The sequence below is a fragment of the Mycteria americana genome, chromosome 1 (genome assembly GCF_035582795.1).
Source record: "Mycteria americana isolate JAX WOST 10 ecotype Jacksonville Zoo and Gardens chromosome 1, USCA_MyAme_1.0, whole genome shotgun sequence".
NCBI lineage: Eukaryota > Metazoa > Chordata > Aves > Ciconiiformes > Ciconiidae > Mycteria > Mycteria americana.
In genome coordinates, this window is record NC_134365.1 from 33,962,759 (window position 1) to 33,989,245 (window position 26,487).

Sequence of the window (26,487 nt, forward strand, 5' to 3'; positions counted from 1 at the left end):
CAGTCCAAGTCAGGAACCTGTCTTGATAAAAATTAAAAATACCAGTTTTTAATACCATTTTATAATGGTACTACTTTACCACTATATAATGCCATTTTTTGATTCCACAGTCTCACTGCAAGTTAAATGATCTAAATTGATGCTGTCTCAATCCTCTCCTTGAATGCATGGCTGCCCCCCTCCCACACTCCAGCTCTAGCACTCACATGACTAGGCAGTCAGCCAAGCTCACGATCTCAGCTGGCCAACACAGCCTACCACAGGTGGTTTTACATGTCAAATTTTCTTTTCAGAAAGGCAAGATTACAAAGTTCTTGCTGCAAGCAGACTAAGAACAGACCAAGAAGTTTTTCATTACCAAACTAACTATATAAGCAGTACATTTCTTAAGAAGATGTCAATAAGCAGGTACCTGATTCAGAAAATGAGGACAGTACCTCAGAGTGTATCATGGAACCAGATTTGATGAGGTTTTGGTGCTTTTACAGTAAACTCCAGTATCTTAATGAATTATTTCAGTTGCTAAGATTCAGTCTTTGTGTTAGGGACTTCGAACTGTCACAACATAATGTGCCTAAGATAGAGTCCTCCAGCTACTAAATGTATTAAGACAGTACCTACTGCCTGCTCTGCTGATGCGACGCTTTGTTAGTTAAGAAATCACAGATTTATTTATTATTTTATTTATCATTTCACATTAAATAATGCCACTTTTTATTGTATTTCCATACAGAAGTTTTTATAAAGTCCTACGGCAAAGGTATTCTTTGTACCTTTAAATACATATTTCAATCAGAACTAGTATTTCGAAGACATAGTGTAAATACTGTGAATATTCATCTTGCCAAGATTTATGCATTTTAAAGAAATGAGAAAATGCATTCCAGTTCCAGTTCAATGGGATTACTTGCATGCTGAGAGTTAAGCCTTTTCAGGTTGAATTGGATGAGTGACAAGACACTTAAAATCCTAAAAATATTTAGCATCTTATTTTCCACTCATAAAACAGTATCTTATAGCAGCAAGTTTACTTTGGTGGCTTTGTTGATGCTAAAAAAAAAAGGAAGAAAAGAAAAGAAAAATGGGCCAGGATTTAAAAGGTTCTTCCGGGAGCTAGATGCCTACGTTTCATTAAAATTTAATGGGATTTATATGCTTAAACATTTTTAGGTTTCTTTAAAATCCAAGCCAAAACTGAATATCCTTAAAAGTTTCAGAATGATTATAAGAGTAGAGTTTAATACATTTAAAATGTTAGCAACCTGACAATTTCCTGTAACAGGAGAAGTTGCTTGACCAGACACAAGTACCAGTTAAATGTAATAATCAAAGCTATCTGTATAATGGCAGAAAGGATAAACTTTAATAGTTTCATTTCTTCCCTTTATTGGTAATGAAATAAGACTAACAATGGTTCTATTTCAAACACTAATAAACTGTGGGTCAAGAAATTACCCACCTGCATATTGGTGAATTCTAATACAGATTACATAGCAGAGAGTTGTAGTCATTTGTTTCCCTATTCTTCACATTTATTATTAGCTTATTTTTCAGTAACTACTATGGGAAAGGAAAAGGAAGAGAAAAAAAAAGAGACTGAAGACTGTATCTTTATATGCATTATTTGATTTTCGAATCAAAGGCGATTCCCTTCTGAGGGGAACAGAGGGCCCAATATGCCAACCAGATCCATCCCACAGGGAAGTCTGCTGCCTCCCTGGGGCCCGGGTTAGAGACATTACTAGGAAACCCCCTGATCTGGTACGGTCCTCTGATTATTACCTGCTATTGGTTATGCAGGTTGGCTATGATGAGGTTGGGGAGAGAAGTCCAAAAGCGATCAAAAGGGACTTCAGGGCACTGGGAGATTGGTTGAGGGATCAGGAGCACAGGGATTGATTTTCCTCAATCCCCTCAGTGGCAGGGAAGAATACTGAAAGGAACAGGAAAACTCACCTTCTCAACACGTGGCTCAGAGGCCGGTGACACCAGCAAAATTTGGGTTTTTTGGTCATGGGGACGTTTACACGGCACCGGGCCTGCTGGCGACGGGCAGAGTTCAGCTATCTCAAAGGAGCAAAAGGATTCTCGCCCATGAGTTGGCAGGGCTCATCAAGAGGGCTTTAAACTAGGTCAGAAGGGGGAAGGGCATGTAACCAGGCTCACTAGAGAGGAGCCCAAGGGTGGCATGCCAATGTTGGGAGTGAAATCCATAGCCCAGCTCAAGCGCATCTACACCAATGCACGCAGCATGGGCAACAAACAGGAGAAGCTGGACGCCATTGTGCAGCAGGATAGCTATGACTTAGTTGCCATCACAGAAACGTGGTGGGATGACTCTCATGACTGGAGTGCTGCAATGGATGGCTATAAGCTCTTCAGAAGGGATAGGCAAGGAAGGAGAGGCAGAGGGGTGGCTCTGTATGCTAGGGAGTGTTTCGATTGTGTAGAACTCGGCGATTATGACGATAAGGTCAAGTGCTTATGCGTACGGATGAGGGGGAAAGCCAACAAGGCAGATATCCTGCTGGGTGTCTGTTAGACCACCCAATCAAGATGAAGAGGCAGATGAGGCATTCTATAAGCAGCTGGGAGAAGTCTCACAATCACTAGCCCTTGTTCTCATGGGGGACTTCAACTTACCGGAGTCTGCTGGAAATACAACACAACAGAGAGGAAACAGTCTAGGAGGTTCCAGGAATGTGTGGAAGATAACTTCCTGACACAGCTGGTAAGTGAGCCTGCCAGGGGAGGTGCCTCGCTTGACCTGCTGTTTACAAACTGGTGGGAGATGTGGTGGCTGGAGGCAGTCTTGGGCTTAGCTACCATGATATGATAGAGTTCTCTATTTGTGGCGAAGTAAGGATGAGGGGGGATGAGCAAAACCACTACCATGGACTTCCAGAGGGCAGACTTTGGCCTGTTCAGGACACTGGTTGAGAGTGTCCCTTGGGAGATAGTCCTGAAGGGCAAGGGGGTCCAGGAAGGCTGGGCATTCTTCAAGAAGGAACTCTTAAAGGCACAGGAGCAGGCTGTCCCCATGTGCGGTAAGACAAACCAGCAGGGAAGACGACCAGCCTGGCTGAACAGGGAGCTTTTGCTGCGACTCAGGAAAAAAAGGAGAGTTTACCACTTTTGGAAGAAGGGGCAGACAACTCAAGAAGAGCACAGGGATCTCATCAAGTCATGCGGAGAGAAAATTAGAAAGCCAAAAGCCCAGCTAGAACTCAATCTGGCCACTGTTGTAAGAGATAATAAAAAAATGTTTTTACAAATACATTAACAACAAAAAGAGAGCCAAGGAGAATCTCCCTCCTTTACTGGATGCAGGGGGGGAACATTGCCACCAAAGATGAGGAAAAGGCTGAGGTACCTAATGCCTTGTTTGCCTCAGTCTTTACTAGTCAGACCAGTTATCCCCAAGGAATTCAGCCCCCTGAGCTGGAAGACAGGGACAGAGAGCAGAATAAACCCCCCATAATCCAGGAGGAAGCAGTTAATGACCTACTATGCCACCTGGACACTCACAAGTCTATGGGGATGGATGGGATCCACCCAAGAGTACTGAGGGAGCTGGCAGAGAAGCTTGCCAAGCCACTCTCCATCAGCAGTCCTGGTTAACAGGGGAGGTCCCAGATGACTGGAGGCTTGCCAATGTGACACCCATCTACAAGAAGGGCCGGAAGGAGGATCTGGGGAAAATTATGGAGTGGTTCATCCCGAGTGCGCTCAACAGACATGTGCAGGCAAACCAGGGGATCAAGGCAGGTCCTGCTTGACCAACCTGATCTCCCACAACCAGGTGACCCACCTAGTGGATGAGGGAAAGGCTGTGGATGTTACCTACCTGGACTTTAGTAAAGCCTTTGACACTGTCTCCCACAGCATTCTCCTAGACAACCTGGCAGCTCATGGCTTAGGCTGGTGTACTCTTCACTGGGTAAAAACTGGCTGGATGGCCAAGCCCAGAGAGTTGTGGTGAATGGAGTTAAATCCAGTTAGTCACAAGTGGTGTTCCCCAGGGCTCAGTATTGGGGCCAGTTCTGTTTAATATCTTTATCAATTATCTGGATGAGGGGATTGAGTGAGCCCTCAGTAAGTTTGCAGATGACACCAAATTGGGTGGGAGTGTTGGTCTGCTTGAGGGGAGGAAGGCTCTGCAGAGGGATCTGGACAGGCTGGATCGATGGGCCAAGGTCAACTGTATGAGGTTTAACAAGGTCAAGTGCTGGGTCCTGCACTTGGGTCACAACAACCCCATGCAATGCTACAGGCTTGGGGAAGAGTGGCTGGAAAGCTGCCTGGCAGAAAAGGACCTGGGGGTGGTGGTTGACAGCTGGCTGAACATGAGTCGGCAGCGTGCCCAGGTGGCCAAGAAAGCCAACAGCATCCTGGTTTGTATCAGGAATAGTGTGGCCAGCAGGACTAGGGAAGTGATTGTCCCCCTGTACTAAGCGCTGGTGAGGCCACACCTTGAATACTGTGTTCAGTTTTGGGCCCCTCACTACAAGAGAGACATGGAGGTGCTGGAGCGCGTCTAGAGAAGGGCAAGGAAGCTGGTGAAGGGTCTGGAGCAAAAGCTTTATGAGGAGCAGCTGAGGGAACTGGGGTTGTTCAGTCTGGAGAAGCAGAGGCTGAGGGGAGACCTTATCGCTCTCTACAACTACCTGAAAGGAGGTTGTAGTGAGGTGGGTGTCAGTCCCTTCTCCGAAGTAACAAGCAACAGCGCAAGAGGAAATGGTCTCAAGTTGTGCCAGGGGAGGTTTACATTGGATAATAGGAAAACTCTTTTCATCGAAAGGGTGGACAAGCATTGGAACAGGCTGCCCAGAGAGGTGGTGGAGTCACCATGCCTGGAGGAGTTCAAAAAACATGTAGATGTGGCACTTCAGGACATGGTTTAGTAGGCATGGAGGTGTTGGGTTGACGGTTGGACTAGATCTTAGAGGTCTTTTCCAGCCTTACTGATTCTATGATTTGTTTGACAAAGCAATATATACTTGAGTAGAGGGTTGGACCAGATGACTTCCAAAGGTTCCTTACGACTTAAATTATTCTGTGATTCTATGACATCGCTGAAATGCTTCAAGGAGAAGGGATATGAGCTGGGATAAATATGCTTGGGGGAGTGGGTATGAAATTAACTGGACTGTGAAGAAAATCTTTCAGAATTAAGATCTGATTTTACATTTAAAAAAAATCTGCATTCGTAACAGCTAAACATTTCTAGAAATAAAGTCTTAACGAACTTTTGTTTCAAGATTACCTTCCAAAGTAGCAGATGTACATGTGGAATAAGAGCAGCCAGAAGATGCCAGCTATACATCTTACTATCTACTGTGGTATTCAAAGATACAAATTCACATTAAAGATGCAGTGTTTTATTGTATGCCATTACCTCAAAGCCAGCAATAATTGCCCTAAGCTCTAGTTTTACAGTATAGATAGGTAAGCGCAAGAATGAAGTCACCAGCTTTTTAGCAAAGAACTGGTATTCTTTCACTCATACATGTATATGTTAAATGTTAGATCTTAAAAGCAGTTCATATAGACTCTCTTTAGCAGCAATTATACAATGCATATCCTACTTACCTAGTAGAAGTCCAATTATGTAAGTAAAAAGACACAAGAAACATTGCACTGTAAGGAGTAGTGGTTGAATGTACAACATCTACAGATGCAGGAACAATGTTTGTTCTTAAAAAGAACACCAGGAATTACATTAGCTATAATCACAACAGCACCTCATGAAAGTTATACAAGTGTTCCATTTCATCTTATCTTATCGTAAAGTTTTGTAAAAAACAGCTTCCATTTTAAAATAATGTTTTGACCACTTCATTTTGGTTCTTAGTACAGCTCTGTATTAAAAGAGTAACTTTATAAAAATGGCATCTTTGGGATCAGTTGTTTCTAAAAGAATTCCAATTTGAGTCTGTACTATAAGTTAAAGAAAAAAATCCACCTTTCGATACTGATTTTTTTTTTTTGTAATACATAGACTTTCAGACCTTCACACCACTGCCAGTAGAAAAATTCAGAAGACTATAAAATTAAAGTATGCTCATTTCCCTTAAAATTTCATTATTTTTCTTATAAACAAATTAAAGAAAACTCCATCTTCTAATTTAGGTGCCTACAGCTGTGTAATAGGTGACAGCACCTCTACTGCCATCAGCTGGAGATCTAGACATTACAGTAAGCAGAACTCAGTTCAGTTGCCTAACTACACATTATGTAGTGTCACTTCAGATGCTATAGGTTCAGACACTTAACAGAACTGGCAGATATGACATGATCTACAGGAGACTTGTGCACCTTTGTTAAGCAGCAGCTGAGGCCAAGTCAGATGTCCTGTGGCATCTTAACTGGCACTGAACACTTCTATGATGCAAATTAATTTATCCCAGTGGAAACGAGAGCTATTCTGTTCATCCAAAAGTAGACATCTATAACTAGTCAAGTGAATAGCTCTCTTATTTAAAGCAGATATCTCCATAGATACCTATACGTAGGTGTCTTAATTTGCAAGCCCAAAGTTAGATGCAGTTTCACATAAATTAAGCTTCATGAATAGATGGAAGGACAGAAATCTAGAAATAATTACTATGCAGAATATTTCAGCATGCCTTTTGCTAAAAAATGGTTCAACAGATGTCATGGTAAACCTTTGATTTTACAGAGCTTCTTGTACTAGATCCTGAATCAATACAAGAAGTGACTTTTGGTTCAAGAAAGAATTTACTATAGAAAGAGCTCAACTAAGTGATGCCAACTCAAAGTCTGACCCATATTAATTTGAAATTACTTGAAAAATTAGGATTACTATAACCAAGCATTTTTCCACAATGCCTTTTAACCTCTGTCTGCTGTAATTAATCCATATGTTTAACTCACTGAAGCTTAAGAACTCTTCTAATGCAGCAGCAAATCAGGAAATAGGTCACAGCATTTCACCTATGCACCTTACCGCATTAAACTGAAAAGATCCATAATCTGAAGTTTCGGCCCTACTTTTTTTTTTTATGTTTATGGAATCTCCGTCTTTTAATACAGACTTCAGTCAAACCAGAAGACAGGGAAGTTGCAGAAGAGAAAACAACAGAACAGAAATAACTGAAATTGCTAACACTTATGAACTTAAGTTTACTTACTATTGACATCAGTGTTAGTATGTAGTGCTGTAAATTCTGCCCATGGTGACGAACCATTTTGGTGTCAGCTGTAACCATCACTTCTACATATCTTGGATAGGAAAGAAAACGTTTTTTCCTGGAATGTGGATTGCCACCATCCTCTATAGATAGATTATTTAAAGCATACTCTAAACTGAGAGACTTCTGTAAAACATTGCTCTCTTCATTTAAACTGCTAAAGGTTGGATGTAGTAAAGTTCTCTTCTTCAACTCTTTTTCTGTAAAGTAAAAAAAAAAAATGTATTGTTGAATGCAGTTTCTAAATTTAAAAAGAGAAACAGGCAAAAGGCTGCCCAAAATAGACAAAACAAACTTATATTTATGATCTTATTTCCAAGACAACCAGTGCAAGAATTAAAAAAATATATTAAACATGGAAGGCTGTAATAGGAACATCAAATTAGATGTCTTGTACATTATCATATAGTTCTATCACATATGGATTCATTGTTAAAAATTAGCTAAGAGATAGCAATATTATACAGTTCCTACAATGCAGTATAATCCAAACAGGCAGGCTGGAAGGAGACAAACACTACAGCTTAAGCAGTGCAAAGGAAGAAAGTTAATTAAACAAAATACGTATTTTTACATACAAACCTTTGACACCAACAGAACCAATCAAAACAAACCATAACAAAGACTAGGCCTGAGTCCTGAATTCAAGTCCCTATTGACTTTTTCATTTATGTAACATTTATTTATATAAAGATGGAGTTTACTTCATAAGTATGCATCAAAAACTTCAGTGACTTCCTTGACAGCTTTGTTAATATTTATTATGTAGGATCAGGTTCTAAAGGAAATATAGAACCTACTCCAATACCTCCAAACTAAGTACTGTAATACTTCCAATTATGCTGTATAGTCCAGCCACCAAAGGCTTCTGATGCCCGATACATAAAATCCATGCATTGATCAGGGAGTCACCTTAGCAACAGCCCCCATAAAAATACTTAACTGAGAAGCGTATCCGAATTCTCACTACTCTCCAGAACTTAAGCACCTAACTAGACACTTCAGCCCCCTCAGAAGAAACCTCCACTGTCTTTCTGGAAGCTAGATTTCCTCTTAAAAAGTAGTTGCCAAAGGATATGTCTCCTAATCCTTTTATTCTAATGACTTAGTGACTACAGCACTGACTCAAGAATTCAGAGATCCCAACTCTGTCACCCTCAACTTGAAAGGACTTAAATTTATGCATTCCCTATTTCAAGGGAAGACTCCTCATCTGTAAACTTTAAGCTACTTTTGACAAGTCAATAGTCTGTCCTCTTTAAAGTTAGGGCACAATACAGCCAGAAAACAACAGCAGAGGGACAACAGCAAGCACCTTAAAGTTTGCTGAGTAACTGTCTAAAAGTCAGTCACAAAATATAGCTATAATAATTGCAAAAACTATTAGCACTAACAATAACAAGTGGAGAATTTGGGGACTGGCTTTGAAAAGGAACTCGTTCATGAGTACCTACATATATTAGATGTGTTCAGACTGACTGAGTTTGCTTCAGCCAGTTCTCTTCAGTGCATCAATCTATCTCATATGCACATTTTCTTTACCAGGTCACAGAAGGTATCTGAGATTTCAGAGTACTGGCAAAATGGGAAACAGCATCTATATTTAAAGTGGGAGTTTAAAGACAAGCTAAATTTATGGACCAGCCAAGACAAATTCAATACCAGAACAAATCAAAATAGTTTTGTTTATAAACACCAGAAATCAACAAGTGGACGAGTAATAGGTATCATATTTATCAAAAACATATTATGTCAAACTCAGATGAGCTTCCCTATATTAAGGAAACAGGATTTATGGGTAGAGGAATTGCAGCAGATGTCCTATCCTGACTTGAGTAAGGCTTGTACCAGGGTTTCCAATTAATTTTTCATAAGTAAGTTAGTGTAGAAGAAACCAGTATAAAGTGAGGAAAAGATTAGTTAGACAATTTTAGAAGTAATTATCATGGTCCAATTTCAAAATAAAAAGATGTACTTAATGCTATGCCTCTCCATATCCTCTGTCAAGGTCCACTTACTAGAGAAAGAGAAACTCTCATGATCAGAAGTATTGCTAGATATACTCTGTTCGTCCTTGAAGGGAGGATGTGAATAACCAGGCAAGGCCAGCATTAAAGGAGACAAGTCTCTTCTTTAGAAAGACAGAAATATAACACAAGGTTTTTCTCCATGAACATTTCTGCAAGTTCACTTTCCCAAAAATGACAGTGATCCCTGGCTCACAATCTTTTGTAGTTGCTCCAATAAATGAAAAGGGAAAAAATGACCATGTTCTTAATGCTTGGAGCCTTTTTCTCACACTAGGTTGCTTATATTAATAGAATTCTCATACACAACATAGGGGAAAAAAAAAAAAAAAAAAAAATCACACAAACTGAAACACCTCTACTTTGGTTCAGTACATATTATTCATCATTAAAAAAGAATCAGGAATAACAACACTTGCTTGATTTTCAAACAAAGTACTAACTTCTTGTTCTGCAATAACAATCAATGAATAGATAGCATCAGCTTCCTAAAATAGAGCTAAAGAAAAGAAATACCTTTCACTAGAATTTGTGGAATACAAGATGATAATAATGGTTACTTTCTGGCCTTAGTATCTACAGAAAAGCAGAATTCTCAACATATTGTTTCTGAGCAGAAAATATGCTTTAAGAATCTTCCAAAATTAAAAACACTAGCCACCCAAGCTACATCATTATTTTTGCTATTTATATTTTCAAATATCTGGACAGATATTCCTTAAGAAAATAAAGTTGAAATTTTATTATTTTCCTTTTCTTCAGATAGTCATATTTATGCACTCAGCCTTGCTTAAACATTCCTGAAGTACAAGTACATTCAAAATGCATAAATGCAGATTTCAATTTCAGGAAAGGTGTAGAATTTTCATTAGATAGGATGTTTCTAAAAGCCAAGCTGAAGCAAATACAAACTGCTTTCTCCTATTGTGAGTCTCCACCCATTTGTGTTTTCTTTGAAGCCCAATAAGTGAAGTTCATATGCTTCTATCAAAAGCAAAAGAAAAGCATTTATGTCACTAGGCTTAACAAAAAAAAACCAAACAAAATTTTTCCAACACAGTGAAAAATATTTTTTAAATGGCACTAGTATAATAGTAAAGGTTAAGTAGTGCATTGCTCAGGCAGGACCTTCAAAGGCTTTTACATCATTACACCCCAAAGCAGATGGTACCTCAGTGTTTAAAAATGAGTCTATGGACACCTACAATTTCAAATAAATCCTTTCTAATCCTGCTCTTTTGTCTAGTTTTTGTACTTTGACGGTAGCTGCAGGTGCCTTTCTTGCATCATACTATTTTCCAACTATGAAGATGCATGCATAACTATGAAAAACAACTACTGAAAGTTTTCTGCCCCACTAAAAAACATATTAGTTTAAAGCACAGCGCTTTCTACTCACTGCTTCATGGTATTAATAAAGCTTTTTTGTCTTTTGTAGTCACTTTCACTGCATATGTTCTTGCTCTTAAGTTACTTTGCTTAATGATTGACCCATATACTGTAAAGCTATGAAAGTAAAACCATTCACTTGTCACATATCCTAATAGTATGCTTGTAAATTACTCTACTTTCCCTTATATTAAATAAAACTAAATATTATTAATATGTAGTATGAATGTATTATTAAAATACTCATAAGGACAAAAATCTACATTAATGGGTAATATTAGATACTTCCATTTTTAAGGAAGACAGATGTCCTGTATTATCTGTTAGACTTGCAATAAGTTCATTACCTTTTGTGAATATAAGCAACAACTCCTGTGTGTCTACTCTTTAAATGCTCACATATGGGACAATGTAGGTGTAAAAGTAAACCCACAGAGAAGTTCTTGCAATATCATGGTTTTTTTTTTTTACATGCACATTTTGTCCTACATTTGAATTAGCCACTGATAGAAAAAAAAGAAATGGCTGCCCAGCCTACATGAAAGAAATTCTAATGGAACAATCTGGAGATAAATATTATTTACAGAAATTAAATCTTGCCTTTTTTTTTTAAACATCTGACATTTGAAAAAGTCAAATTGAAATTTAAAGTATGACTATACCTGAAACTTCACAAGGCTTATGGGATTTCTGATACTTTTTTTTAAGTTCTTCATGCCTGTATATAAGATGTGGTTTGTTATGCTCATCTTCATGTTCACCTCCATCCGCTTTCATCAGAGGTTCTAAAAAATATTCACCATCATGTGCCTTAAAGGTGCCCATCTGAAAGTAAGAGAAGTAATTGATTTATTTTCCACTAAAAATACTGATATAAAAATAATTTTCATTGAAATAATAAACTATTTATGATAATATTTTTAAATTAATGGAAGTAAATTTGCATGTGAGACAGAGGAAACTTCAGTGCAAGCTGGAGATGGAAGCTTGAAGGTAAGGCAAAGAGAAGTCTTCTTTCAGAGACTTGTCCCACCAAAATAACTCATAACAGACTACCTTGCATATTAACAGTGTATCATAAGTAATCACTATACAGAGTTAATGAAACAAAGGAGATCACAAAAGTAAAGAGAATCTAGGTATAACCAAGCAGGACCAACTGGGAACTGTGCAAAGGGGAGCAGAGGCCATCAAGACATTCAGGATTTGAGTGTTGTCCAAATTCTAGACTGATTTGTTGCCTTCTGTCCTTTACATAATTTATATAATATCTGTCTTCTAAAATTGCATTTTGCCCATAGATTAGAAACAGTGTTAACCTGATACTCTTTTTAAAAAAGACTTGGACACGAGTTCCAGGAATTCAAAGTTGACAGCTTCATTAATGCGTTTTTCTCCTCAATTTCCCCCCCCACCATAGCACACACACATGGATAACTACGTAATGAGAACCAAAGGAATTTGATTACTAACAAAAGCACTAGCACATCTACAAAGAAAAAGAACAAAAATTAAGCTCCTTTCCCCCACCCCCTTGCCCCATAATCCATTCAATTATGAAATCCTAAACAGTATTTCTTCCTTCTCTCCGCACTTCTAACCAAATTCATAGTTTCCTATGGCTTAAGTACGTTATTTCAGGAGACTACATCAAATTATTTTCAGACTTTTTGGCAACCTCCGCACTTCGGCCAATTAAACACCTAGAGTGAGCAGGTGCACTGCATTCTGTTAGCTGTTTTGCCGTATTAGTGAGGCGTGTTGACCAATAAAAGAATAGTGATAATCTACATAATATGGTTTAAGAGATTAAGTATTCATGTCAACCTTGAAACTCAGGGTTAGAGAGAGAGTGGCAGAGCAAGATACACGAGAATAGAAGTGAGAATAAGGGTTTTTTTTAAGCAACCTACAAATAGTCTTTTAAAATCTGCTGCAGACTACCTTAGTGTCCAAGGTATTGTACTGGAATTATAATATCCCCTTGAATTTGGGATCCTTCTAGTAGTTATCAGTATTCTATGTTTAAAAGTCTGTTAGGCTTCAGGCATATGTCAGACTATCTGTAATCTTGCCTGATACATAGTGTACGTATCACACAAAATTACAGTTATTGTAAACCCACTGTGGTTAGATCCTCTGTATCACCTTTGTTGCAGAATGAAAAAAGACCCAGCTAAATAGTATTTTCCTTTCAAGACTGTTTAAATCTAACTCGCAGAAACACTTTTTCCCCTTACTTTCGTTTAAATTCTTTGCAAGTAGTTTTCATGCTGGATCCTTTATATGTTCAGTTCAGCCTTCTCACATCCAGTGTTTCCAGGGCACGTGATTTGTAGAGGACAGCAGATTGAGCATACTGAGAACGCTATGTGCCTCCCTGGAAAGGGCCTCATGAAAACAGATATGCCACAGCTTGTCAGTTAGTGCTAAGTAGGTGCAACCTTCTGGGCAATATGACAGGGACAGACAAGAAGAGCCTGTCGCTCAGGGCCAAAGCAGCAAGAACGGATGCTAAGATTCATGTTGATGTTTTTTATATAAATTATTAAAGTCCCAATTACCAAAACATGATAAATTTGACCCCAAACTATTTGTGAACACTAACATGCTAATTAATTCTTTTCTCCTGACAAACCATAAACCCTATTTCTACATGAGACATTTAAAATATATTATTTTAGATTTAAGCAAAAACTTTACTGCTACTGCTTTATTCTACTCATACATTTTACTTCCCTCCTACTCCTTCCAGTAGCTATAGCAGGTATTCTGTATTTGTTTCTTCAATGGCTTTTCCAACTAACAGGCTTTCAGACTTTAAAGAAATGGTTTCAGCTACAACAAACATATTGATTATGAGAATAATAGCACAGAACTAGTAAGGAGTTTGTGCTACATTTTAAACCAAACTCATCTTCCAGGATATCAGACTTTCACTGGAAAAGATGAGCTGCAAGAACAAGGCTATATTTTTCTACCATTTCACACTCAAAATAAATAAAAAAAAAAATATCACTAAGACATATGTTTGAGTGAGTTTGAACACTGAAAATTCCAGACTCCTGACCCCATACTCAGACAGCCAAGTGCTACCAGAGCAAAAAGGTAATAGGAATTCTAGGAATTAGAATTATTAGGAATAATTATTATTATCTAGGAATTCAAAACCATATTTATGCACCATTATCCTATCCAGTGGATAGGGAAGAGTCAACGTGAGGCATCATGACTGATCCAAGTCAATCTAGGATTGCTGATACTCCAAAAGATGTATTCCCGCCTTGCCCCTCCTCTAGATGTGCACACCCACACTTCTTTAAGCACTAGCAAGGGAAATCATGTACACTGTATACCAACTCTTCTGTGCAGTTAAAAATCTGTGCCTCATACCAAAGAAAGATATTTTAAAGATATTTTTCAACTGAAATAGCAAGGGTCACCTGGAACAGAGAACCATTTTTCCTGACAAAAAAGCAACTTCATAGCAGCAAGAGCTTACTGTAAAACCAGACCATCAAACAACTCAGAACGGTGCTCCAAAGCCTGCCCATCAAGCTGAGCCTAACAATGAATACACAATATAAAATGCCTGGCAACATCTGTGGCTAAACCTTCATTACTCTAAGTATCTCAATCAGAACTGATACATGTATCTTAACTGAAATCCAGAATCCTGTGCTGAAAAAAGACACACTGAAGTCATCTAGGGAGAGGAAAGAAAAGCAGGCAATTCTTCCTCTTTTAAAAGATACTCAGAAGTAGCAGTAACTGTGCTCATCTTCACAGTAAATTATTAGAGAAATTGCCTAGAAAGCAAAAGAATGAAATCTCCTTCATTATAGCCAAGAAAATACAAAACACACCATAAACTTATAGCCCAAAAAGTTAGGACAGACAGCTGGAAGGGAAGAATCCTATATTATGTTTCATGACCTCAGAATTATTCTTAGCTTTTTGTTTTAAATGAAAGATTAATACAAGAAGGCACAATAGTGTCCTTAAGACTGGAGAGTCTACCTTTCCAGATACGTGGACTAACTATTTTAGGAAAATGGGGCTAGGCTTCCCCTCACTTGCTCACTCTTGGGCCCACTGATTCTTGCACAGTATCCCAGGATCCACTGTTTGTTTAAATATGGAAGAAATATCTGATCAAAAAATCTATAATGCAACAAACTTTCATTCTTTCCTCAATGAATTCTCTCCTCTTCACCAATGTATAGATAAACAAGTAATTACTACCACTGACTAGTTAGGAAGACCTCCCACCAGTAGTCTACAATAAATTTTTTGCACATCCCCTATCCAAGTTGAGGAGAACTCATTGTATTGTATGTGAGAAAGAACAAAGGATAAGAGATGTAAACAGTGCTCTATCTTAAGAAGGTTATATGATATTTGTCATTTAAAACCCAAGCAGACATTGAGCTTTAAGCCACCGATTCCAATCCTTTGAATTTGCTATGAAGACTAAAGCTGGATTTTCATTAGCTACACATGGTTACCTCCTCATTTTCCTAACACATAGGTCTACAAATATTCAGTCACCAGCTACACAGTCTGTTTTATAGTCCTTCATTCATAAAAGTGATACTTAATCTGGTGACAGCCTCTGCTGATACAAATGGAGCTATTACCATGAGTTAGGCACACAAGAAAAAGGGCTGTGAGATCCAAATGAAAAATACTTTTGGTAAAACCAAATAAACCAAAGTCACTTAGATGTACAGAGGCAGGTTGCTGAAACAGGAGCCCAAGCATTTGCAGGAAATGAAATCAGAAATGAACTGGATTTACTTATCATCTACAGATGCCTCTGAAATCATATAACAAGAAATCTGCCTGAAACATTCTATTTCTGTTCTCAGATAAAGAGGTAAAAGTACATTTAAAAGATCTCTTCAGTAGAAGTGGAGTAAAAAATTGAAAACAGCCTCTTGCACATCATAAATAAGTGGTCCAAAGAGGGAGTGCTACCCAGGACTATGGATATGCATAGACTGGAGGAAATTTATGAGAAAACCCACATGAGAAAGATAATTTATTTCTTGGATTTAAAATACTCTGGATGAGTTAGACACCTTATATTAAATCAAGGTTCAATGGATCAACACAGCTACTCACTATATATGGTATGTCTTAGTGGTTTAAAGTGGCTTAAAACTGTATAGTCCTAATGAATGTATTTGCTCTATTCCAAGAGTAGTAGAAATAAATAGTGCAGAATTTATGGTTAAAGTATGTACCATGCCCATATACAAATTACATCCTTGTGTATAATGGCAACTTTGTAAAACACATGGAAAACATAAGGGATATACAGCAGGTTTCAGAAACGTGGAATTAATCTTAATATGTCCAACAGCAAAATTGGAAAGGTTTCAGAAAAATGCTAAAAGAACAACTGAAGTTCTGGAAAACATGACTCTTAAACTGGCAGACTCCCTCCCAGGTAAGCTCCACTCATATACTCAAGTATTTTTCATGCCCTCATGGTATGGCTTCTTAATTCAAACTCAAAAACCTGCAAGTAGTTTACAGCAAGAGTACTTTCATGGTCAAAGTAAATTACAAAATCCCTTACTTTTATATTATTCTCTTCCCTCCCTCCCGCTTGTGTTAATTCAAAGCTCTTCTGAATCATGTGAGAAGCCCTTCACCCTTTTCTTCCTGCTCCGCGGTTACAATGTTTTCTAATGAAAGACAAGCACAGCTTAATTAGTTCACTGAAGAAAAAAGTATTAGAGGTTATCATGGTACACTGCCAACATCTGGAAAAAATATTTCTACTAGAAGATAATTCAGCTAGAAACACAACAAGAGGTAGTGGTTGCAAGCTAATGTATTAATTAAAACTAGAGCTAATATAACAGAAATAAGAAAATAGTAATAAAATAATAAATAATACACCAGCTAAGCAACAAGGAAGAAATATCTAGCAATAAATAAGTGTTTTCTGGTGGAACATCTTTTTAGGAAGTGACTGAAAGCAACATTATATTTGAAGTTCTTAGAGAGAAATAGAATAAAATGCTAAAAGCTTATTATAGGGAAAAAAAACGTCTTTCATTGTAAATTTACCTATGATCTAACTATATCTCCTTACAAATTCTGTGATGTTAAGATTTCATGAGCAGATAGTAATCAGACTTAGCACACTTAATCACACCTTGAACAGAACTAATGAGGCACCCACCTATGCTCAGAAGTGTCCTGGTCTGAAAAGGCACCTAATCACTGGTTAAATACAATTACATAATTCCAGATTGGGATTTAAATTCCGTGTAGACTCCTAAAGGGATCTTAACTATTTGTATGTTTAGATCACACCTGATCTAACCATGCTGATAACCGTAGCACTGGATCCAGCATCCTTACTGCCAAGTTACTTTCACTCAGGAACACACACACAAAAAAAGGTATTTCCATTTTGCATAATGCATAGGGGAAAAAATATTCTTGCAGGAAGTGTAAATTCTGGCTCTAGGTACCCTGAACATCACTTTGTAAGGCTAGTCTAGGCAAGAAAGTCTGGCTGAAGCCTGGTAAAAATGGTATTTCAGGAGTTTCTAAATACAATTTGTAACAACAACAGACTAGCTAAATAACAGAGAACTTGAGAGAATGTGACAATAATAATCTCAAAGATTGGAAAGATCAGAGATCATGGCAATTAACAAGATTCATTGGAGTGGAAGGAAGAGACAGGGGCAATTTATTTATTTTAACCTTTATATACAATTCACAGTGAACAAGCTAGACAAGTCAATTAAAAATTATGCATAGCAGCTTTAGTCATAGACATATATATGGAGATTTCATTACAGAAAGCAGCTATTCTTTAATACCTGTTGAAAGAGGTGAAACAAAATGTCTGTATATATATATGAAGGGGGGGGTTTGTTTGGTTGGGGTTTGGTGGGGGGGTGGTGGTTTTTGGTTTTTAGGGGTTTTGTTTTTAACACATAAATAATTATCAAGCTAAGTATTCCCATAGAACACAGACCTAGGGGATCCATACGCTTAATATTGGAGGAAACGCCATCATATAATCTTGTCTGTCTCAGTAAATGTCAAGCAAATGTACATTTGCAACTTATCTCTGTTTAAAGAGAATTTCCTAGCTTTGATGTTTTTAAGTACATGCAGAACCACCTTTTTCTCTCACTGGGAGATGAATACCTCCAAAGAGTCTTTTCAACCTCATAGGCACCATCAGGCAGTTTTCACTCAAGTACATGCAAGGCTTGGCTAGATTTTCACCTGTTTCAGTCAAGCACACAGTAAGTTACCTTGAGTGCTTTTGTGAATGTGTATACCCAGAAGGTATGACCTGTTCTCACAGTGTCTAACTTTGCTACCATAATCTTGGCATTTTCTACATGAGGGTACATTTGAAACAGAACGACAACTGAGACTATTGCAGATACGTTATCTCATGTGGGAAGCCTACCTATTCCCCAAGAGTACCAAGTTTCCCGAGATCCATGAGGGCTAACTGCTGACTGCCACCTGGGGCTGGAAGCATTAATTTAAGACAAAAAAAAAAAAAAAGGCTGTTTTGCACACTATTTCAGTAATTCAGCTCACCTAGTGACAACAAAGGGCCATGCGTTGTGTCCTCTCCCCTCCTCTGACACCCCTATCACTTATGTTCAAGCACAGTATCTTCTGTGTATTTCCTGGAAGTTTAATGAACATGTGCATATTTATATACATGTAATTAAATCCAACCTCCTGTGGCTGCCCACAGCTTTCCAGCAAATTCACCTGTGTCACATAAACCCAAAATGATGAAAAAGAGTTTGTGGATCTCCTATAAAGGCAGCAGTTAAGAACAGGTTGCAGCCATCAGAACAATTTATCTGGCAAATAGAAAGTGCTCAAGTAGGCACCAGGGAAGAAGGCTACCAGACACAGGATGTGGGCAAAAGGCAGGCCAGCGATGGCTGAGCACTCCTGACAAAGCATTAAACAGACTGGGACATGCCTACAAAACAGACAATTCATAGAGAATGGCTGGTGAAGAGGTAGATACATACTCAGATCCTACTGCTTCTGATAGACATTTTCTGTGACAGACCTTCAGCTACACAATTTGCAACCCCATGTATTTCCTCAGTTTACAACTGCAATTACCACCTGTATTGCTGATCTGTGCTGGTCCATGTGTAAAAGTATAGCATCTGTGGAAATATTTTAAGGAAAAACACAGATGTAAAGAGCTTGGGGGAAAATGTACTCGGGATGTTTCAGGTTTTTTGTAACAGCTGCAGGGGGGACCTAAGCTGTCTTACTATTTTATAACAAATTGTGCAATGAATAGAGATTTTGCCAAGGCAGGCAAGCAGAAATTGACTCTGGGATACAGGATCGTACTCAAGTAAATTCAAGTGTTATGGTCCACTCCCAGATGTATGTGAAAGACATCTAGTGTCTACAAAGCTAAAGAGATGAGATAGCCACAGTAAAAGGTAAGTGCCATTCATCCTGTGACCAGCAGAGCAAGACTGGGAAGACTTCAGGCAACCTCGGTCATTAAAATAGACTGTTGTTGAAAAATGCTAGATCAAGTGTCACAGAAGTGGAAATATTTAAAAATTGGTCCTGCTCATGAGAATACATATTAGGGAAAAGCTCACAGGAAAACAAACCAAAGTACATGAGATAAAAATTGTAAATGAAATTAAGTCAAGAGCAAAAGAATAAATAATCAGAGAAGAAAGCAGAAAAAAAAAAATCAAATGAAAAATTCAAATGAAGCAATCAAGTACAAAAATATTTATCTAGATCTTTTCAATGTAGAGAAGGTAGAGTTTTGTCTACTTCCTGATCCTTTTTTGTTCTGTTTAGCTATAAAAACAACAATCAAAAAGAACATTTTATCTTTTACTTGCAAAGTCAATCCTTGTATTTGAAATCATTTTGTGCTGGTGAGAGATAGAACAAAGCACAGGGTGGTAATGGAAGCACTGAAAAATTTTTGACTGTTCTATTGCAGAGATTCAGGGCTAGAGACTCACCTTGTACACCTATATGACAAGTGAAACCAGAACTATTAAGTGGAAGTTATCACGTCAGCCAGTCAGCAGCAATAGGACTTAGTTTGTCCAAACAAGAATTGATTGTCTTGAGTTGACATTTTAATATGATTTTTTCCTAGCTTATGATAGAATCTCTACATTAAGATAAAAATCTATAAAAACTAGTATGTGGCTTATGGATGCTCACAGGTTTATAAATGTGACCTGAATGCTGAAAACTAATCTGCCTTTCAGATTTAGAAGGTAACTTTTTTGAAAAAAAAGCCTGTAAGTTAAAGTTATGTCAAGGTAAGCATATCTTCTAGTTATAAGTGTTAAACTACATTGGTTTTCCAAAGAGAGCTTTAACTCATTGAGGTTATTAGTACTAAGCAGCACAAAACTGGGGGGCAAATACCTGGAGTCTGCTACCTGCACTAGATCTCCACAAGAAACTAGATACTGGCTATGCTAGCACTAGCTTCTCGCAAGTGGGGGGGGGGGGGGGGGGGGGGGGGTGGTGGTTTTGGTTTTTTAAAACCAAACAATTAAAAATTACATTTCATTAAAATAAATTCCAGGACTGCCTACTTTTCCTAAAAAGGAACCACTGCACTCATCCACAGTAGCAGACAGAATTGTTTTCAAAATCTCTCACAAAGGTGATGCACTGACCCGTATTAGTAAAAAAACAAACACAACCTCTTGTACTGAGGAAATTCTGAAGATCCACACTTAGGTTCATATTTCTGCCATTCCCCAGACAAAAGTAAGCCTGATGTGCAGTAAAGGAGTGTTACCAAGGGGCTTCCTGGAGCTCCCGAGGAAGGAATTTGTCACACAGACCTTGTTACACTCCAGAAGCTACATTAGAACAAAGCAGTCCTGCCTTCCTAGGCTGAAGCAAGCCGATAGCTAGCAAATCCATGCAAGAGATTCATGTGTACTTTCCTACTCCTAACTTTTGCCAGTCAGTGACCGTGTGAAATTGCTCTCTACACCAGAAACTGTACATCCAAAAAGATGTATGTTTCCTCCTTTCTTACCTTTCCCTCTCTCACAGTGGAGTCACATAAAACACCTCTGGCACTTGGGCATTCTCCAAGCTCACAAAAACTGATTTTAACTATCCTCAGCATCAGTCAACACATTCCTGACCTCCACGAAAGAATACCAGGCTTCTCAAAGAACTAAAACTGTTTTTACAGCATTCATTCAGGATTAAAACAAATAAAAATAAAGCTCCTTTCTTCAGACAGGGGCCTGCTAGGAATGGAAGGCTTGTTCTAGTTATAAATGGTGATAGCTCCTTCATTTTAAGATACTTTATTCACTGGTATTTGCTCGTATTTGTCAATAAACCTGTAAGCCATATGTTCTCAAAAGATAATTTTTTTTCCCCCTCTTTGATTTTGCTGTCTGGATAACTTGAGAGGTCTCTTTAGTCTACATGCATCCAGGGACATCCTCAGCCAATCTTGTTTCCCATGTTTGTTGGAAGCTATAATTGACCAATGCAGTAAAAGTAAAAAAGATAGAGAACTTAGGAAAATAAAGTGAAGTGTGAAATTTCAAAAATTACTTTAAAGATGCAAGAAATATGCCTGTATGTGATCAGATGTTCAACTAGGCACCCAGGCCATCACTCCAAATGACCTTGTGCCTTTGACAGCATCCCAAACTTCCCTAATTACACACTCCCTCCTTGCAATTACTACAGACTCCCCGCTGACCTTCTAACCTCCCTTTGCCATTTGCATCCCTGAACCCAGGGCATGCTCTGAAATGTAACACAACAAAACTGCATACAGGGTGTCAGGAGCCATTAAGCAATGCTCCATGGGTAGTCTGAGTTGCACATGCTCTTGGCACACTCGGAAAAAGGCTTAACTGAGGGTGAAAAGGGAAAGCAGAGCTTGAGGGGGAAAACACACTCAACTTGAGAATCAAAAAAGAAAAGAAGGAACTTGGGAAGCAGGAGTGAAGCTGTGAATGAAGGCAGTGCAGAGCTTGCGGATAGATGCCTATAGGATAAAGTGAACTCAAGTACCTGGTTTAACTTCAGATCACTCAGGTACATCTTCAGAGCAATTTTTAAAATTCCATTGTCAAATTTCCTGTACCTTTTTATCTAAGTCCACATCCTTTTTTCCTCTCTAGCTTTTACAGCATTGGTCTACAGCAAGTGCCTTATATATGCAAAGCTGGAAGATAAAATGATACGTAATAGTTCAAAGCAATCTCTTCTATTTTAATTTCCATACACCAAGCTCAAGGTCAGCACTGAAGAAAATGGATCCCACAAAGATAAGCGATTTTACTTAAAATAGATATAATACAGGGCTACAGAGTCACTAGTCTAGTTTCTACTGTCCCACTCACAATATATAGTACCTTACCTTGACAGCAGCCCCACTTAAATCTTTGCATGTGTTCATGAAGCATGGTAGTGTTCAATGAAAGAGCAATAACTGACTAGCTTGTTTTTGCAAGTACATTTGTTGAATGCACAAAGCTATGAAATGTTAAAAAACTTGAGAAAAAGTATCTTTTTACCAACTTTTGAAGGTAGCCCCACCTCAGAGTGGGGAATGCATTCAGGGAGGACAAGATCTCACAGGAAAACTTCACCTGGCCTCTATCTCCCTCCTTTCACATCCATTCTTCTCTTGACTCCAAAAGAGTTGTCTCCCCTGGCAGTCACATGAAGACCGTAACATCTACTTTGAATCCATGAGGATCAGGAAGAACAATAGGCTGAAGGATACTCTGCACAGATATAGGCTACCAGCTGCTTATGACCGCCTCTTCATCCCCACTCCCTGGGGAACTACAGGCATGTTCCACAAAAAGTGCACCAGCACCCATGCTCTGCTCCCTCTTCTGAAAACCTCACCAGCTCCATGAGTGAGGGGAAAGCAGTCGCAATGCTGGGTATGCTACAGACCCTCCCCAAGGCTGTGTCTGCCTGGGCAGAAGGTGAAATGAGCAGTGAGAGAAGGTCCTGAGAGCACCAGGACAGCAAGGCCTTTGCTGGTGGCTCAGACTAGGCACTCTGTCAGCCAGGCAATGACTGAGGACATGAAGTCCAGCTGGAAGCTGCAGTGAAAGTTCACAAGTCTCATCTAGAAGAGGCAAAGGCTCAGTTTAAAGGCACTCAGATATTTCTGAGTGGAAGCATGCATGATGCAGACTGTAATGTACCAGCCAAGTAGGGAGAGAGAGACAAGAGAAGCGAGCCATTCAAATTATTACAGAGAAGAGAATCTTGTGCTGAAGAGTTCAAGAGGTGCTAAGTAACCAGTAGGTGAGACAACTTTTAAATGCAGTAGGTACATGCTTTCCAGAAAAATTATTTTCAGCACACATGGTCCCCTCAAGTAATGAAAAGTGATGGTTTGCAGGGACAATTAAAACAGGCAACAAAAGTTATGAAAAGAGAAGGTTTTAAAGCTTCTTGTATTTATTCTGTATAGAGTATGACTATTCTCAATGTCATGGTATATGAGCATCTACTAGAACATGAAACAACACGGAAAAAAAAAATAGGTATTTGTGATTCCTCCTCTTTCCTACTCCCTCTGTGAGTTAGGAGTGCAACATATTGGGGGGTTTGGTATAGGTTTGAACTGGGTTTTGTATAATGCAGACAAGAACAAATGACAGCTGTTTGTAAAGCAAGATACATAGGCAAAACTTTGATGAATACAGAATTACTGTTTTCGAATGCTTGCTTCTCCAGTAATTTCCAAGGACTATCCCAAGCCTACAGGCCTCAACCTGAAGACAAGGTGGCATATATCCACATATCCAACAATAAGCACTAGACAACAGAGGTGTCTCTCTCAAGTACCAACTATTTCTGATCCTCTTTTCCATCATGTGTATCACCTTCTTTTAATACACATTACACCCTCCTGCACACATCCAGCCAACTCCATTCTATTTTCTATAGCCGGATAGAAAGGGACAAGAATACGAAGCTGGATTTTTTCAGTTCCCAAAAATAAAAAAAAAGTCTTGCACCTTTACTTTCCTCAGTGACTGCAAAAAACATGGAACAACCTCAACTTAATTTCACAGTAATAGTTACAACATCTTATTTTTACAGCGTGCATGTCACACATACTCGTTCTCAGCAATTCAATAAACAGTGATGTGGTAAAGCACCAGGTATCAGTCGTCTTATTTCTAAACACAGAACTATAAAATTTAGCAGCACAGTACAACTGTTTTGATAGAGAGTTGTGTGATACTATTTCTTCATTATCACTTTGGAAGACGTAAGGAATGCTATCAAGGGATAAGTAAAGAATGTATATCAATGGAGTTTTGATTTGTTTGCTCAAATCAGTTCTTCAGAAGCATTTTATAGACACACTCCCACTGAAGTTAGTAGGAAGCTTCCCATTCACTTTTAACAGAAATGTGATTAGAGAGCACTGCTGCACACCTATTAGAACATGACACACCTCTACAGTGTTGCTCAAAGCAGAGGAACAAAAATACCAACACCAGTTCTTCTCTCATCATCTCAAGTTCCATTATTCCTCACTCATAACCACACAGTATCTATAAAGCGACAAACACATAACTAATGCCAACTAACAGCATCATTTTATCGAAACAATAGCTTACTGTGTTTCTGAGGCATGTTTTTTCCTCCGTTATAATGATCTTGGTGTCAGGAGTTACATCAACCAACTCTATTACGGGCCAGCAATAGATCCTTTGAATGCAGCATTTGTATATCCCGCCAAAAAAGTATCATCATGACTGCAAACTGCCGATGCCAAGGCATTTCACGACCAACTACTTGGAATGATGCCTGAGAATTTCCATCTTAGCTCTGCGGCAAAGGCATCCCACCACATTTCTTTCAGGGAGGAGAAGAATATGAATGGAGACAGGAGGCAGTTACCAACATGCTTACCAAGCCACCACAGATGCTGAAGACAGCCATGTGAGTCTCCTGTGCATTGACATGACCACGGTAGAAACAGTGGCGCAAATCAGGGGAGGACTGGTTCTGTGGGGCCCCTATGTGCACCACAGTGTACTGAGCAGCAACGAAGCCTGCATCAGCACTCAGGTTGAGCTGGAAGACCTGCCCGTATGCACTGAGCTGGTAATGTGTTCGGAAAGCAGTGGGCTCCAGTGGTGCCACCAAGCTCCGCTTCCTCCTGCTGAAGTGATGCGTGTGAGGGAAGACTTCTCCAAATTCATTCACTCGGACAGGTGTGATGATTTCATAGGAGGAGAGCTGCTTCACTAAGGTCTCTGCAACAGAAAGCAAGAGACTCAGCCCGATGCAGCAGCGCAGAAGCAACCTTCACTCGCTCCCCAGCGGCTCCCGACTCGGCACTCCCTGCGCTAGCCAGGGCTCCACTGACAGGAGAGGGGCGGGGGTCTGCCTCCAGCGCGCCCGGCGAGACCCCGCTCCGGCCGCCCCGGCCCCGCCACCCGCCGCCGCGGGCCGCCCCGCGCCCCCCGTCCCGCGCCCCAACGGCCGCGCCCCCCAACGGCCGCCCTCGTGAGGAAACGCTCCCCCCCGCCCGCCCGCGGCCAGGGCAGCGGCGGCTGCCCCGCAGGGCACGGCGCCCGCCGCAGGGCCAGGACCCGCGGGGCAGCCGCCGCCTTTGTTGCCGCTTGTTTACCTTGTCCCGGGTGGAAGCGGACTCCCCACGACTCGGTGACGAGCAGGGAGAGGGGGCACAGCAGACCCGCCAGCCACCTCGCCACCCGCATGGCTCGCTCCGCGGCGGGCGTGCCCGCAGCGCCCCCGGGCCGCTGCCTCAGCAGCCGCCGGCCGCCTGGGCCGACCCCGCACCGCGCGGCTCCTCCATGCTCCCCGCGCCCCTCCTCGCTGTCCCGCTGCCTCCGCGCTCCCCTCGCACGCCCGCTCCCGCGGGAAGCCGCCCTGCGACCGCGCTCCCTCTCCTCCCAGCCCCTCGCCGCCGCTCCCCCAGCTCGCTCTCCGCCGCCGGGGTGGGCGAGGGCGGCCCTTCCCGGCCCTTCCTCCGCCTCCCTTGCCCCGGCCCCCGCCGCCGGCGGGGAGGCGAGGAGATGCCCAGCTGCCCTCAGGCGGTGGCCATCCCCGCACCCGCACTTCAAAGCGGGCCCCGGGGCCCGGCCCGCCCCCGGGGCAGGAGCTGCCCAATGGCGGAGGGCAGCCCCCGCGCGCGGCCGCCGCGCGGCGCCTCCCCTCACGCGCCGCCCGCCCGGGCCGGGCCCTCAGCACCCCCGGGTTGGGCAGGGGTGGCCCGGGGGGCCCGCGCCCCGTCCCGCCGCTTGCCAGCCGGCTCCCCGCGTCGCCTGGTGCGGCTGGCATTAGAGCCCCGGAGAGGTGTCACTGAAGAAGGAAAAAGGACTTCTGAGGAGCCTGGCAACGTCGAGTTCACCCTGAGAAGGGCAGAGGCAGCGCTGTGAAGTTCGGGGGTGTCCCCTCAGGTTCAGCGTCACCCACGCGCACCCCACCGATCCCCTTCCCCTTCACGTCAGCTCCAGGGTGAAGACGTTTCCACACGCAGCTTCAAAGGAAGGAGATGTCAGGGCAGAGGCTGACACCACAGTGCCGACATCCCGCCCTTGTTTTCTTTTAACACCGCGTCCCCTGCTTAGATTATTCTGTCCGGGCAAAGTCTTCACAAAACTGCTTGTACCAGCATTCAGGGAGCCCTGCATCCCTTACATGGAGCCTGTGGATTATCAGCCTTACTGAACACAGGTTGTTTGGAGGCTGTACTCTGGAGTACAATGGGTCCTGTTCAGGAAAAGTAGGCAGTTCTGGAAATTGTTTTAATGAAATGTAATTTTAGTTGTTTGGTCCTC

General features: G+C 40.7%; 1 protein-coding gene across 1 annotated transcript in view; it reads right to left on the reverse strand.

Annotated features, from left to right (window-relative positions):
• ADAMTS20 (ADAM metallopeptidase with thrombospondin type 1 motif 20) overlaps positions 1 to 25,427 on the reverse strand; it is a 105,425-nt gene extending 79,998 nt beyond the window's left edge. The window contains exons 1-4 of the mRNA XM_075494266.1: positions 25,314 to 25,427; positions 24,590 to 24,936; positions 11,293 to 11,455; positions 7,155 to 7,414 (exon numbers count right to left, since the gene is read on the reverse strand). Coding sequence (XP_075350381.1) covers positions 7,155 to 7,414; positions 11,293 to 11,455; positions 24,590 to 24,936; positions 25,314 to 25,404 — 861 coding nt within the window. The 5' untranslated portion in view covers positions 25,405 to 25,427. The remainder of the gene's footprint in view (positions 1 to 7,154; positions 7,415 to 11,292; positions 11,456 to 24,589; positions 24,937 to 25,313) is intronic.
• Between the last annotated feature and the right edge of the window lie 1,060 nt (positions 25,428 to 26,487).